The sequence below is a fragment of the Diplotaxodon limnothrissa genome, linkage group LG4, assembly GCF_057381915.1.
Source record: "Diplotaxodon limnothrissa isolate DT_005_m linkage group LG4, D_limnothrissa_male_GT1.1, whole genome shotgun sequence".
Classification (NCBI taxonomy): domain Eukaryota; kingdom Metazoa; phylum Chordata; class Actinopteri; order Cichliformes; family Cichlidae; genus Diplotaxodon; species Diplotaxodon limnothrissa.
Window position 1 is genome coordinate 9,196,420 of NC_140599.1, and position 16,331 is coordinate 9,212,750.

The 16,331-nt window shown below is 42.7% G+C and overlaps 1 protein-coding gene across 1 annotated transcript in view; it reads left to right on the forward strand.

Moving 5' to 3' along the window:
- Positions 1 to 9,155, forward strand: part of usp43b (ubiquitin specific peptidase 43b) — an 88,677-nt gene extending 79,522 nt beyond the window's left edge. Inside the window, exons 12-16 of the mRNA XM_085351411.1 lie at positions 2,748 to 3,090; positions 5,611 to 5,769; positions 6,219 to 6,392; positions 7,272 to 8,411; positions 8,869 to 9,155. Of these exons, the coding sequence (XP_085207537.1) occupies positions 2,748 to 3,090; positions 5,611 to 5,769; positions 6,219 to 6,392; positions 7,272 to 8,411; positions 8,869 to 8,879 (1,827 nt within the window). The 3' untranslated portion in view covers positions 8,880 to 9,155. The remainder of the gene's footprint in view (positions 1 to 2,747; positions 3,091 to 5,610; positions 5,770 to 6,218; positions 6,393 to 7,271; positions 8,412 to 8,868) is intronic.
- The last annotated feature ends 7,176 nt before the right edge of the window (positions 9,156 to 16,331 follow it).

Sequence of the window (16,331 nt, forward strand, 5' to 3'; positions counted from 1 at the left end):
CAATATTAATGCTGATAGATCAATCAATGAATACATTTCCATCTAATCTATGTTTCTTACTGATACCCATCAGGGAAAGACAAAGACTTTAGACACAATTAAAACACTTTAACATTTGAAGCTAACAATGGGATAGAAGTTAGCAAGTTGTTTTGTATGTGTCAAGATTCAACTAAAAGTTTGGCCCAAATTCAGAGCAGAATGAGGAATTTAAAAAAAACAATCAAGTTTTATTAAAAATTGATAGCTTGGCCAGCAGAGGTAACAAATCCAAAGTGACAAAACCAATCCAAAATAAACAGACGGCACTTGCAGGGGAGAGGAGCCGCATTGAAAACCCACACAAGCAAACCAGGAAGTACAACAAACAATCTGACGAAGAGGAAGAAGAAGGCAGAACTATTTATACTCAGAGGGCTGACCAATAAAGTGGAGACAGGTGGGGGACAAGGCTCAGCTGAAGAAAAACAAGATAGTCAACAGACACAAAGTAAAATCCAGGAACAAGATGCCAGAGGAAATGAGTTAACAGAATAAAAACAGGAAATGAACGAGCCACTATAACTGAAATGAGGAGGCGCTGAAGCTGCAGTGACAGATGGAGGAACAGATGGGGAAACACTGAAGGAACTAAAAATAAATAACAAACTCAGAATAGGAATCGAGGCTGAATAAAAACCAAGGATGCAAAACCAACGCCGAAGCACCAGCAGTGCTTCTAATCTCCACAAGCACAAAACGATAAGAAGAGACAAGAGCTCGAATAGAACAAGAGCTAATGCTCAAAGTGCTGGAACCATACCAACCACCGTGGACCCTACAGAGGTCACGCACATCGCCCAACTCCTCCAGGATGGCACATCAATACCTGCCACTGCCTGAAAGGTTTGCTGCGTCTCCCTGTATGGTCTCAAGAGCATGAAGAAGATTACAGGAAGCAAGCAGTTACTCTAGGAGAGCTGGACAGACAGGGAGTAAGAGGACGAGCACTGCCAGAGTGACAAAATGACCTCCAGCAGGAAACTAATGTGAATGTCTCTTAATAACTGGCTCTGGTCATAGTATTGTAGGTCCTGGTGCAGACCTGGGACAAGATCCTCAAAAACACCATCTATAGTCTCATTAGGAGTGTTCCCCAATGTCGTCAGGCATGCATACAAGCATGTACTGAGTAACATTTTGAGTTGCTGCGATGAAATTTTGCCAAAACGGACTATTCGTCAGTTCTTCTCTTTGTGGTGTTTTTGATCATTTTCATTTCTGTCACACCATGTGACATATTTTTATATCCTAACACATATTCCAATCCATATCAGTATAGACATCCATTAAGTTTGTTTTTTCCAGGTGAGATCTGATGTGTTTTCAAAGGTTTCCTTTCATTTTTCTGAGCTGTGTACATTTTGCTACTGAACTAGTGCAGTGTGAAACTGGCTCCACGTGTTTGTGTTTGTATTGGTATTAAATCAGGAAGTAATCAGGTAGTTCAAAAATAGACAGTTGTTGTTGCATGTAGATATGCCAGCGTACAACACACTGACGCTGACTGAAACGGGAAAGGAATGTTTGTTTTTGAAAGGTTATGTTTGTCTATCGTCTATCAGTAGGTGGTAAAGAGGTAAAAACAAGCAGGCGAAGTATTTTTATCGACTGCAACATGTCAAATGTCTGTTCATGCTCTCCTCTGTGGGCAGTACATGACAGTGTTAGACAGCTTTTAAGTGGGTTGTTCCCATTATGTGGAGTGTCAGAATCATATGACTGTCCATGTGCTTCAGTGATGCGTTCAGCCAAACACTCCAGAGACAAAAATGTCTCTTTTCCCAGTAAAACATCCAAAAGGCACTTTTTTTTCCTGTGTTTTTTTGCATGGAGATGTAGATGAATGTAATTTATTATTACATTTTATTAGAATAATTAAGAGTAGACGTAGATTAGAAAGTAGTTGAATCCATTTTTTGTTACAGTTGCATTTTGTTACCAGCTGGTGGAGCTGCAGTCTCGAGGGAGACGCTGTTCAATCTAAGCCGGTAAATGTTCCTCTGATTTAGCCAACTTACCAATATTTCACTGTATAAATAAATTCCTTTTTACAAATTGCAGGTGTTGATTCCTTTCTAAACCTGATAAAAAAGAAGATAAAAGCATAAAATCATAATTATCTTTTTTTTCACTGCAGTCCAGAAAGCAAATGCAAACATTTACAAAGGTACAGAAGGCAAGCGGAGGATGTGTTTTTTTTCTGAGATTCTCCGTATGTTTGAGGTGATTTTCGCCTCACAGAGTATTTTTTGAGCAATGAGATGGTCGTTGTTGTTGTGTGTCAGCGAAAAGTGCAGCCGTGCTTTATTTGCGATGCATGTGACATTAACAAAGCGATAAACAATCTTCAGCGCTTCTTTGTAAAGTTTGAGTGCATGACCTTGCTGAATGCAACAGCTCATCACTTCACAGTATTCAGGATGGTAAACATAGGGAAGCGAGAAAAGTGTGCACAAGTAGTAACCATGGCAACAGATTCTAAATGTACGTCTTGGTCAAAGTTGAGCCGAGTGCTCCACGAGCAAAGGAAGAAAGAATTTCCAGGTTTTCGCTGCACCAGTGTGTGCGTTATAAGAATGCAATAAAACAGGAGGGGAAAACTGATTTGCAAACATATGACGCAGAAGAGGGATTTTTGAGAGACTGTCAAATATTTAAACGCCAGTTTTGTCTCTGCTTCCCTTCCTCTCTGTTTTTCCAATCAGCTGGCACCTGATGATGCCTGGAAGTGCCCCCATTGTAAGCAGCTGCAGCAGGGCATGGTGAAGATGAGCCTGTGGACCCTGCCAGACATCCTCATTCTCCATCTGAAGCGCTTCAGGCAGGTGGGTGAGCGGAGGAACAAGCTCACCACATTCGTGCATTTCCCCCTGGTGGGCCTGGACATGACGCCGCACGTGGTGCATCGCAGCCACGGCGCCCATCAGCACCCTCTACAGCCGGGCTGGAAGCAGAGCAGACGACCTGACCTGGCTCCTCCTGACTATCTGTATGATCTGTATGCTGTGTGCAACCACCACGGAGGCATGCACGGTGGACATTACACAGGTAACATCTAAGAAATGTACTTAGAAGTTTGTACTTTATTTGTACAGTAACAAAGTCCCTCACAGTTTAGATAAAAACACATTAAAACCAAGTGACCATATTTATAGATGTAAATTCATTCCTGCATATGAACTCCTGTACACGTATTAGGAGAAGCAGAGGCCACAGATCACAGCAAAAGGATTAAAGATGATTTAAGAAAAGCTGACCTTCTTTTAAAAACAAATCACACATTCAGTCGACCTCTTAGGATGAGGGAAGCTGTTTAAAAGTTTAGACGCTACAACCCTAAAAGCGTGATCACCTCTGGTTTTAAAATAAGAGCGTTAGGAGACCTTGATCAGAGCTGCAGTTTTAAGGTCTCTGTAGCTCTACTTTATACACAGGAGCCTGGCCATGTAGGGCTTTATCCATCCATCCATTTTTTTCCACTTTATCCTATTGGAGCTGGAGCCTATCCCAGCTGCCAATGGGCAAGAGGTGGGGATTCTGGATAGGTCACTAATTTGTCACAGGGCAGACAACCTTTCACATCTATGGGCAATTTGGAATCGCCAATTAAGCTAATTTCACTAAGTGCATGTGACGTGCACGCATTGGGGGGAAAGGCCCCAGCCAGATGGTGGATTTGAACTCAGGGCCTTCTTACTTCTTACACCACACCACCATGGGGATTTTTTAGGTTGTGCGAAGTCTTGTTAGCAGTCTAACCGCTGCTTTCTGGACCAGTTGAAGATAGGCTGGGGAGATCAGAGATTTATGTAAAACCTGAGTTTTATCTGAGGAAGCAAGACTGGATGAGTTTTGGGATGTGAGATTCAAAATTCAGTTGTTTGTTGCAAGGTTCTTACCAGAATTTTTTACACAGCTTTCTTAAGGATTTCAAAAAATGAATAGAAGTTTGGAAATGGGCCTGTAATTGTCGGTGGGATCTCCGGACGTTTTGGGGGGGATTTTAAGCAGAGGGATGACAGAGGCTGTTTTAAAATAATCTGGCATGCGCTCAGATGATAGTGACAGTAGCAGATAAAGTCAGTCTGAAAATCAGTAAAAAAGAACATTCCAGAAACCGGTCTTTCTCTGCACCAGCTCCAGGTTTTAATGCTGTGAGTAATTGGTGTATTTGACCCCTCACCCAAACTGTCATGATGCTGTAATGCAGATGAAAGAAGCAAGGCTTTCCCTGAAAAAGCAGTTTTGGCACCATAAGTTATAATGATACCTTTCTATAGGCTACATCGTTCAGTATAAACTGGGCCTTCACACTTTATCCTGTGAGATGTGCGTGGCTTTTGAACCACGAGCTGAAAAGAAGCTGCACGGTCCTTCTTTTCTTTCACTCAGAGGATGTGTCATGACTTCCAAAAAGAATTTCAAATTTTGATTTTTACAACCATAGAGCACTTTTCCACTTAACCTCAGTCTGTATTAAATTACCTCAGGTCCAGAGAAGGCTGCAGCATTTTCTCCCATAAAAGTGAGGATACATTTATTATGACAGAAGTTTTTAGAGTGAACAGGAAAGCTGGGAGAGAGAGCGGGGGAAGACAAGCAGCAAAAGCCCTGGGATAGATAGAACTCAGGTTTCTGCAGTAGCCTTATGATATATGGGTCGCCTGCTCAAGCTAGGCGATGAAATAAAATGATTTCAAGGCCAAGACCGATTTCTCCCACACAGCCCTCGTGGAGTTGCAATATGTAGATGACGGCACTAACATCGCCCACACAGAAAAAGATCTTCAGTGCATGCTAAATGGCTCTGTCTGGGCAAACTTGCACATCGGCGTGACTTTAAAGAAAATAAAAAAAGACAGCAAGGATCTTAATTAACCTCGGCAAGTCTTCCATAAAATAAAAATTGACATTGTAAGCCCCGAAAATGATCTTCTTGAAGAAGCAGAAACAAACAGCATGACCACCACCATCATTAGACGCCAGCTGACATGCTGATTGATGTAAGTCTGATTCATAAACAGGTCCTCTGCCTACAACTAAATGACTGCAAGTAAGCAATAGAATAAAAAAATAGAAACTCAAAGGATTTAACTGAGAGGACTTTGGGTAAAAAAGAATTACATCAAGTGCGAGAAGAAACAGTGTAATTGACTTGCACTCATCTCAGACAAGCTGCCAGAAATGAGCTGTTCCAGAACTTCCAGTTTGAGCCATCCCAAGTCTCAGAAAGGATCCATACAAGAGCCCAATCTGTTTAAAAGCCCAGTGAGGACACCCTGTGGCAAAGACATAGAAAAGCATTCATATTATCAGCTGCCTTGGTCATTAGCCGCAGCATGGGTATTAATAGAAAGCTGAACAGACAGTTAAGGATCCAATTACCCATGCATTGTGTATTTTCCTGTGTATGTTTATGAGCAAACTCCCACAGACACACCCATCTGTGTACCACTTTTTCACTCATTAATTAGTCAAATAAAGAAACAACTGCAGTGACATCCTTTCGCCGGAGCCTAGCAGAAATCAAAGAGTTTGGTCTCTCTGCTTTTTCCATTGTAATTTCAGCCTATTGCAGGAACTCTGTTGACGGCCAGTGGTACAGTTATGATGACAGCAGCGCTGAGCCAGTTCCAGAGGCGGAGGTGTGCACACGTGGAGCCTACATCCTCTTCTACCAGAGGAGAAACACTATCCCCCCCTGGTCTGCCAGCTCCTCAGTCACAGGTCAGTCCTTTCAGATGCTGCAGAGTGCCTTGCTATTATTAGTTGGCTGGAATCTGCTACACCTCATTCATATAATATAAAACTAATGGAGGCAACATGAGAGTGTCATTGCACCTCACACCCTCATTATCTGGTAAAAACTCTATTTTTAGCCCCATCAGTGTTCATTTTCACTGCCTCATCTTGTGTTGTAGCTAATAGCCAACAAGACCTGCTGCCAGTCTCTATTTACATGAGTCACAGAGACGCTCTTTTTCATAGTTTCTACCTAATGTCTGTTTTTCCTAATGGATGAAAATAGATACTACTCCACAATCACAGATCTGTTGCCATCTCGATGCAGGATTGCTTCTTCTAATGGAGCTGTAGTTGGTCTTTTTCTCTTAATGTGCATGCTTATTATTGGACTGCAGAGCAACAAAACAAATTATTTTCATTCCTCTGTTTAGGTTCCACCAGCTCGTCCGCCTCTGACCACTGGCTGGTCCGGCTGACAGGGGGCAGTAAGAGGGGCAGTGTGGTGTCAGGAGGACCTGTGCCAGGATCTCTGGGAGCCGTACAAGCCCCTGAGTCTCCTGAGTTGCCAGTGTTTAGAGATGAACCTCCCAAAACAGTGGAAACATGTAGGTATCTGGACTAATGTGTATAGTTGGTATATTGTATAAAACACAAGAAGGCAAAAAAAACCCTTTAAGAGTAAAAGATGAGGTGCATTTTATAGTTTACAGTGCTACATTGTTACCAAAGGACTTGTATTCAAATGCATCCAGTCTCAATGATAAGCTATGGAAAGCTTGGTTAACTCCTTTCTCATCTTAACAAAAGGAGAAAACAATTCCTTGTTTTGAGTTAGTATTTTATTGTTGTTCTTGCTGATGATCTTGATGTGATTCCAACCTCGTGCAGGTCTATAATCTTGACCCTGACGTCCTTTGACAGTTTTTTGGTCTTGCCCAAAAAAAAAAGATATTTTAAAAATATATCAATGTGAATTATTTAATTTCATTAAAAAATAAATTAAGCAGTGAGTGGAGAGGTGGTGGAGAGGTTGGAATGGATGAAATGTATTCTGTGTGCTTCATTCACACCAATCTAACACAACCACAATCTCTGAGAGTCAGACTCTGGTTTGGTTGTTGAATACTTATTTCACTCAGTTACATGCAAATCAATAGATAATGTTTATGTGATGTGTTTTTCTGCATTTTTCTTTGATGTTCTGTCTCTCTCCATCAAAATGAAACTACTATGAAAGTCAGAGATTGTTCATTTTTGTGTAACTCAGGAGACCTACAAATAAGTTTTTCCCCAACTTTAAATAAGGACTATTTTGACTTTGTTAATCATGCAAAATTTGCAGATTCATGCAGATTTTTACAAATATATCATCCTAAACTCTCCTCCTCCTTGGAAGCATTTTTTGCATTCTGGTATAACAATAATCTATCCAGGTCATGTCAATTTCTTTTTTTAAACTTTGTCTCGTGTCTTGTCTCCTATAGATGGGTCAGAAAACAATCAGTTTGTCAGAGGGTACCAGGGCAGGAGTGTAAGCATGAGATCGCCAACTAAGCCCAAGGACACCCTGAACAAAGTTCTCCCACTGAGGTGGTCCTTTGGTTCCAGAGACCGTATCAAGCACTCTGCCCAGACTCAATCTGGAGAGCTGGTGGAGTATCTCGAGTCCGGTCGGCGTCCAAGATGTACCAAAGACCCCATCATCACGCTGGTGGCTACCCCGCCACAAAGAAACCCCCATGGAAGAGTCTTTGAAGCAGGACAGGACTGCAGTTCACCGAGCGGCAGCAGCCTCAGCTGTACAGACAGAGTCAGCTCTGAAAGTTGTTACTCCCCCAAAATACCAGAGGGACAGAGCAGAACTTTTGCAGAGAGAAACATCGGCCATGGAGGCGATAATGGCAGCAAAGATGTCAAAGCTCGAGATGATGATTCTCTGAGAAGGAGATCATCTAAGAGAGCGAGGCCAGACCAGGGCAGGACCCTGGAGTTCCAGCTACAGAGAGGGGCCATTCTAGGCGGTCAGTTCAGCCACAGCGCACCCCCGAGCAGAGATTCTACACTGAGAAGATCTAAGGTCCACATAGGGGCGACTCCCAGGGCACAAAAAGACTTGTTACAGATGGTCCTTCAGCCTGAGGACAGGAGGGTGCAAAGAGGACATGAAGGTCGGAGCCAAGAAAGTCTCTTCTCTTTTTTTAAGCCCGGTTTCTTGAAGAAAGACATTCCAAGGTCACCAGTCAAGGGGCAAGAGAAGCGCCTGAAAGACCATGAAGATCTGGGAAGGCTGGCGAGTAGCAATTTAGCCAAGCTGTCCCTCTCCAACGGGACTCTGACTGCTGCGGCACTAGAAGAGAGGAAAGGCGCCGGTGGGCCCAACTGCGATGGCCATAACTGCAAAGTCCAGCTGGTCAACGGAAAGGCTGGAAGTCATGACCCTGTCGACATCAAACGCGCTCACAGCTCCAGCAACATCCAGACGAAACTAGATTTGACATTTCGCAGGTGCGCCTCCCTGCAGAGGAACGGAGAAGTCACGATCCCTGCAGCTCACCGCGTCCTGCTGGCGGACAAGCCGGGTTACGCCACTCTGCAGCGGACGCGATACAGTACCACCTCACTGGGTAGGCACGGAGCTTTCCCTGAGGCCTGTTTTAAAGGTCACATTGCACTCTGAAATTAATTATTATGTTATGTGGAATTGTAAATAAAATCCTTTCAGTTTGTCTGGTCTAAAAAAACAAAAAGCACAAATTAGAGCTAATGTCAGCGGCATGGTTGATGTTTTTCTTCTTATGTCAGCTTGGTTTTAAAATGAGAAACTGCCTTTGGTGAACAAAGAAGTGGTGACAGTGGAAGCGGATTGGCCAAACATTCCTGCTGCTGTAATGCACTAATTGAAACTGTGGAATGAATTCCAATTGATGGATTAGGTGTAAGCTATTAAATTCCAGCAAATGCAGCCACACATGTCAAAATCTCAGTTGAAGCCAGCTTTTTCTTTGTTACCAATGCTAATGCTGATTTCCTGTTTGACAGGTGATCAAATACTAATTGTTTCCTTTTATATCCCATTATAAGTGCCTCTGTGAGAGCCTTGAATGACTGCTGAACACCCGAGCTCCCTACTGATTCCTCCACACCCACGCACTGGGAGAAGCCCACAGCTGGAGGCATCGCCGAATCAAAGTACATCTTCTCTCTCCCCTTCATAGTACTGTTCTAAGTTCTCACCTGTGTGTGTCTTAAATGAAATCTATGCAGAGATGAATTACTAAGGGAAAATACTGCTGTAATGTGATTTGTTTCCTGCACTTTTTGTGTTGTTTTTACACTGCTGTCTGCTGTTAGTACACTACATGTTTGAGTTTATGATCAACTTTTTTGAAAGTGGAGGTTGATATGGTGAATTTGCATAGTTTTAGTCCATTGTGGAGTGTGGCATGTACTGACTAAAGAACAGTTTACAGTTAATGGGCGATGATGTGTAAGATTGTTCTAAAGCGCTGCAAAAACTATACTAACACAGCACTGTTAACCGGCTGTATTATCAGTTAAATATTATATTTTGTTGCACTTTCTTTTTTGTACACTTTTCCATATCTGAGCTCATTTGGAACAATTGCATTGTACAAATTGGGCAAAACCAACAGATACAGATGAGGACAGAGTTATTAGCCTCCCCTTTTTCCAAAGTACTGATACACAGAGCAGGCAATTTTTAACAAAGCTTTTCCAAACATCCTAGTTTTATTTTGGATGCTTATGTTATTTTACTTATCAGTGCCAAAATTATTAGCCCAGTTGATGTAAAAAGTCAACTGTGAATCCCTTTTGCTGGATAACCACCTGCATGTTCTTCTTTGGTGAATCTCTCAAGCTCCTACAGATTCGATGGCCTTCTGGCATGGAACTTGGTCTTCAGTTCATCCCACAGATTTTAGGTAGGATCCAATTTAGGGTTTTGTGTAGTCCAGTCAATAATATTCACTTTGGTCTTCTCAGTCGAGTTCTTCCCCAGGAGCGATGTGTGTTTTGGGTCATTCCTGTGTTGCAAGATAGAGTTCCTTCCACATTGATGAGATCCTCAGTTCAAGATGCACTGGAGCATCCCCACAGCCTAATAATCCCACCACCGTGTTTCACTGTGGGGTCGGTGTTCTTTGGTTGTAGGCCTACAATGTAAGCAGAGTCTCTGTGGCCGAAGAGCTCTAGTTTCATCTCATCTGACCAAAGGACACGCTTCCAGTACGCTTATTATTTCTCCAAGTTGTTAGTAACATACTTTCATCTGTCTCTTCTGCAGAAGTTTTTCTTGCTCTGCAACCTCCCAATCCACTCCTGTACATGGTTCGAGTGATAGTCTTCTTGGAGACTACAATTCCCTACTTGACTAAGTCATTCAATGGTGTCTTGGCAGTTGTTGGCAAATTTTCTTTCCAGAGTCTTTGAGATCTTTGGCTTCCTACCTCTGCCAGGCTCGTTCTGTACTCTGTGACTCTCTTTTAATTTCTTGATGATACTTCTCACTCCAGTTGTTGACACCTGGAAATGCTGTGACCACTTTGTATATCCTTGCTTTGGGATTATCAAGATTGCTCTGTTACAAAAGCAATAGGGAAAATTAGAAATTTCATACAGGTGATAATAATTTTGTTCTCATCTGTACTTCGGCTGGTGAAGAGTATGTAAGGGGACTTTCATGACTAAAGGTTTGTTCTGGGGGGGTGTTGGAGCTGTGAAACCCCATTCTTTCCAAATGTGCATTTTCCAGTGGTTGGTTTGCTCTGACGTCATGAGGAAATTTTAAGAAAGCACAGAAAACATGTTTTTACCACCTCAGTGGCTTGCACAGCAATAAAGGAGAGGGCTGTTTTTTTTTTTTTATCTCCACATCTGCTGCTCCAGTGTGTGGGAGAGTGAGTGTGTACTGTATGTCTTTTTCACTCGAGTTGGATTGAAATTTTGCTGATTTAAAAAAATCGTAGGTTGTTCTTTCATCGAAGACTTGAAGATAGGCAGAGTGTTAATGGCAATCATGCTTCAAAGCATTCCCTGAAAATTGTATAAAGTAGCCGCCAGAAGCAGGAGCTCTTCCTGAATATTTAGTGTCTGTTTAATTCAGAGTAATCACCATTTCTGGAGCTGCACCGTGATAGCTTTCTCCGATGCGGCGGAAGGATGAGCAAACCAGAAATAACATTTTTTTTCTCTATTCAAACTCGACGATAAGCTTTTGATTTACAATAAACTGTTTTCAGTGTTTTAAATTTGTCACTGATGCTTTTCAGAGTCCCTGTTAGTTGCACACACTGTATCTGTCCTCGCTGTTTTATGTTCTGTCATTTGACGTAACTGTTTAAAATCACTATTTACCAAATTAAGTGATCATACATGAAGGATGTGTCTGATACATTATTTGGGAACAATGGCTAGATTCTATTTTATTAACTTTTTTAAAAGTCTACATTTTGTACCTGATGTGTAATTATGTAATTTAAGTACCAGATTAAAACTGTATGCTTCAGATTACCACGAAAGGGCGGAATAATAGGTTTGGTAGGTTTGAATGTGACACAACACACGCAAGTTCTTGAATCGGACTGTCTGTAACATCTGCATAACGTACTGAGAGTTTTATGGGTTGCAAATTAAACACAGCTTTTCTCACAAATCATGTCAGTGTGGCAGAATTATTTGTGGTGCATTTTTCTCAACATTGCTTCAAATAAATGAAAAACAGCTGAGTTTTTTCTTTTATTTTAAAAAAAAGGCATTGCATGGCTCCTCTTAATTCATACTTAATCATCTTTTTTTTTAAACTCAAAGTGTGAATAATAACATTTTTAAATTTAAAAAAAAATGTTCATGCATACAAAACAATGTATAGATAATAACCAAGATTAATTTTCCAGAAACCAGTTTGTTAGTTACACCTGTTCAACTGCTTGTTAACACAACTATGAAATCAGCCAATCACATGGCAGCAACTACATGCATTTAAGTTTGCTGACATGCTCAAGGCTACCCGCTGGAGTTCAAACTAAGTGAAATTAAGTGGATATTTCAGAAACTGGTAATCTACTGAGATTTTCTCACACAACCAGTCCCTCGGGTTTACAGACAATGGTCTGAAAAATAGAAAGTATCCAGTATGTGGCAGTTCTCTGGGTGAAACTGAGGAAGAGTTTGCACAAGCTCACCAAAATTGGACAACAGAAGACTGGAAAACTGTTCCCTCCACTGATGAGTGTCAGGTTCTGTTCTGACATTCAGATGATAGGGTCAGAATTTGGTGCAAAAACAAAAATTATTGACACACTTCAGACACCTTGGAACCGACTCAGCATCATTTAAACACCACAGCCTATCTGAGTATTAATGCTTCCAGCAGGATGATACACCATGTCCAGCTCATATCATCTCACACTGGTTTCTTGAACATGACAATGAGTTTGCCTCCATAGTCATCACATCTCAAACCAATAGGGCATCTTTGGGATGTGGTGGAATGGGCGAGTCACATCATGGATGTGCAGCCAACAAATCTGTAGTAACTGTGTGATGATGTCATGTCATAATGGTTATTATTCTAATTAGTTAGTTAGGTCCTCCTGCGCCATTCGGCGCATTGGGCGTCAAATGTCCGCCAACGTACTCGATCAGCTGCAGCTGCTTCGCCCTCATCGCAATGTCTGTGGTGCGTAAATCATCGATGAAAGTTCTCTACCATGTTGTACAGGGACAGCCTGGTTTCCATCTTGGTTACGTCCCTCTGCAGCTTCTAATCGTCTCAGTGTTTTCAGCTGGTGCTAATTGGCCACACCTAGTCAGGTGTGGATAAAAGCATACCTGAGGCAAGCTTTCCGGCAGTGCACTAGTCTTTGCCTTGGTGGCACCAGCCATTTTAGCCAACCTGGTTTTCCATTTTAGGATGAAACCTCTTCTCACCCACACTCTGTTGTTCGTCTCCTTTTTTTATGTTGCGGCTTTTGAGCCGGGTCGTAACAGGGTGGGTTCCACATGATGGCAATCTTGGGCAGTTGGTGTGGGGGTTGGCATAGAACATGACCTGCAAAGCGCACATGTCGCTCAGTCACAATGTCCTGGAGGGGACGTGTGGCATTCCGACGGTGTACTTCTTCATTGGTGACATGGTCCCGGTAAGAGACCCCCAGGTTCCCTCTTAGCCATCGCTGTTGGGCCACATTGAGTCTTCTGGCTGATGTTTTCCACATCTCACAAGTACAGATCGCGGTAGGTATAACGATGGAGTTGAGCAGACGAATCTTCGTCACCAGATCGATCTTTGGGATTGACCAGATCGTCCGGAGCCGCTGAAAGACCGTACCTGCTTTTGCAAGCCGACAGACTGTAAAAACAGACTGTAGCAGTGGGTGGGCATCACTGGTTCAGCTCTGCAGTGGTTTAGGTCCGACCTCTCTGAAAGGACTTTGTGTGTCATAATGAATGATTTTACCTGTACTTCCGCTGCCCTCCCCTGGGGGGTACCTTGGGGTTCCATTCTTGGTCCTCTACTGTTCTCTTTCTATTTGCTACCAGCTTATATGCTGATGGCTGTCAAGTCTATTTCCTTTTAAAACACAGTGGTTCTGTTCAGCCTCTCCTTAAATGTCTCAAAGACATCAGGGGGTGAATTTTCTTAATAAGATAAGATAAGATAAGATAACCTTTATTAGTCCCACACGTGGGAAATTTGTTTTGTCACAGCAGGAAGTGGACAGTGCAAAAGTTATGAGGCAAAAATTAGAATACAATAAGAATAAATACAGTACACAACTGTACAGAATAGAATAAAATAAAATACTATATACAGTAGAATAAAATAAAATAAATATACAATAAGATAAAAATAGAATACAAATACAAATACTATATACAACTGAGTAAAAATACAACGATGACAGAAAGGATTATTGCACTTAGTATTATTGCATATGTATGGATGTGTGTGCTTGATCAGTTAAAGTCTTTATTATGGAGTCTGACAGCAGTGGGGAGGAAAGACCTGCGAAATCTCTCCGTCCCACACCGTGGGTGCCGCAGTCTCCCACTGAAGGAGCTGCTCAGTGCTGTCACAGTCTGCTGCATGGGGTGGGAGATGTTGTCCATCAGGGATGACAGCTTAGCCGCCGTTCTCCTGTCACTCACCACCTCCACTGGGTCCAGAGGGCATCCTAGAACAGAGCTGGCCCTTCGGATCACCCTGTTCAGTCTCTTCCTGTCCCCAGCAGAGATGCTGCCGCCCCAGCAGACCACGCCATAAAAGATAGCAGAAGCCACAACAGAGTCATAGAATTTCTTCAGGAGTGGGCCCTCCACTCCAAACGACCTGAGTCTCCGCAGCAGGTACAGCCTGCTCTGCCCTTTCCTGTAGAGGGCGTCTGAGTTATGAGTCCAGTCCAGTCTGTTGTTCAGATGAACACCAAGGTACCTGTAGCTGTCCACAGCCTCAATGTCCATACCTTGGATGTTCAGTGGTTGCAGTGGAGAATGCTTGTGCCTGCGGAAGTCTACCACCAGTTCCTTGGTTTTACTGGCGTTGATCTGGAGGTAGTTCAGCTGGCACCAGTCCACAAAGTCTTGGGTCAGACCTCTGTACTCCTTGTCGTCCCCATCAGTGATGAGGCCGACTATTGCAGAGTCATCAGAGAACTTCTGCAGGAAGCACTGGGTGGAATTGTGGGAGAAGTCTGCAGTGTAGATGGTGAAGAGGAACGGAGCCAGAACCGTTCCCTGTGGGGCCCCCGTACTGCAGACGACCCTGTCCGACACACAGCCCTGAGTCCTCACATACTGTGGTCGGTCGGTGAGGTAGTCCAGGATCCAGGTAGTGAGGTGATGGTCCACTCCAGAGTTCACCAGCTTGTCCTTTAGAACCGAGGGAAGAATGGTGTTGAAGGCACTGGAGAAATCAAAGAACATGATTCTCACAGTGCTTCCAGCGGTCTCCAGGTGAGCGAGGGAACGATGTAGGAGGTGAATGACGGCATCATCCGCTCCAATGCCAGGCTGGTAGGCAAACTGAAGTGGGTCCAGTGATGAGCTTATTAGGCGCCGAAGCTGAGCCAGGACCAACCGCTCCATTTTAATGAAAGAAAAGACTGAGGTCACAGTTCTTAAATCCAGTGGCTCCAGCTGTTTCCCTGCCTTTGACTTTTTCTGTTTGGCTCCACATGAAAAATCCAGCATCACCAATTTAGGTGTGAAGATGGACCCCAGCCTCCTTCCACTTGAGGCGGAAGTGCAAAACCAAGCCCATCCTGTCTAGATGGCACCGATCCACGCATTTATCATCTCTCGGATTATTATAATAGTCTTTTAAGTGGAATTCACAAGGCTTCCCTCTCACATCTACCGCTTTGTACAAAATGCTGCTGCACAATTTTTAGCATCCCTTCACTGGCTTCCCGTTCAGTTTTGAATCCCTTTTAAAATGATGTAATTTGTTTTTAAGACTCTTAATGATCTTGCCCCTTCTTATTTGTCTGAGCTGCTTCACCCTTACATGCCGTCACGTGCTCTTAGATCAGCTTTTGACTGTCCCAAAGACATTTTATAAAACCAGAGGAGCCAAAGCCTTTGCAGCTTTGGCTCCTAAAATGTGGAATGAGCCGCCCCCAGAAGCAGGCAGGCTATATCCTTTGCTGTTTTTAAAACCTTTTCTCTTTGGCTTTTAACTCAGTATGAGTTGTCATCTGTCTTGAACTTTTACCCTTTGTATGTACCTGTGCTATTTTTAAATGTTCTTTAGCACCTATGTATTAACTTAGAGCTGATTTGAATGGAGTGAATAGTCCAAGTGTGAGCCATATTTCAAAGCTTGTAGGGAAGTGCCATGAAGTGCTTCACACCACATTTCATACACTGACACAACACAGCGCTGGGTGAACTACAAGGTTGCCTTATCTCACCACAGCTGTTACCAGCAGCATTTTGTTTCTGCCTACGCCTTCTTTTTCTTTAGTTTCCCAGGTTAAAGAAGTTTCTTGCACACTGACAGAGCCTCACTGGGTTAGGTGTTGCAAAGATACATAAGATGTGCGAGATATTCTTTGAAAGAGCCTAAAAATCTAAAAATGTCTAAAACTATATCAGGACATCTCTACCCTGAAGGAGTCTGTGCTAGAAGAAGAAATCGTTACATCAGTTTCATTGAGACTGGGAGATGTACATTTTCAGGGTGTTTTTCAAACGGACCAGCATTAGAATAAAATGAAATGGAGTCTAACTTTTGGTCTTTTACTAAAGAAGGCCAAATAGGGGAAGAAAAATAAGCCCTTTCATCTATTTAAACAGGAACATGGCTGTGTGTTAGCTGTTCAACACTTGTATAAATACACTGTAACAAATTCCTGTAAAAACTGCAGCAGGATTTTACAGTAAGCAGGCTGTATTTCAAAAATCCAGTAGTATTGTGTAAACAGCAAAGCATTCTGGGAGCTGGTGGAAGTTTATTTGACTGTTACATCAAATGTACTGACTATACTTGAATTACAATTTCCCAATCACTGCTGGAATCA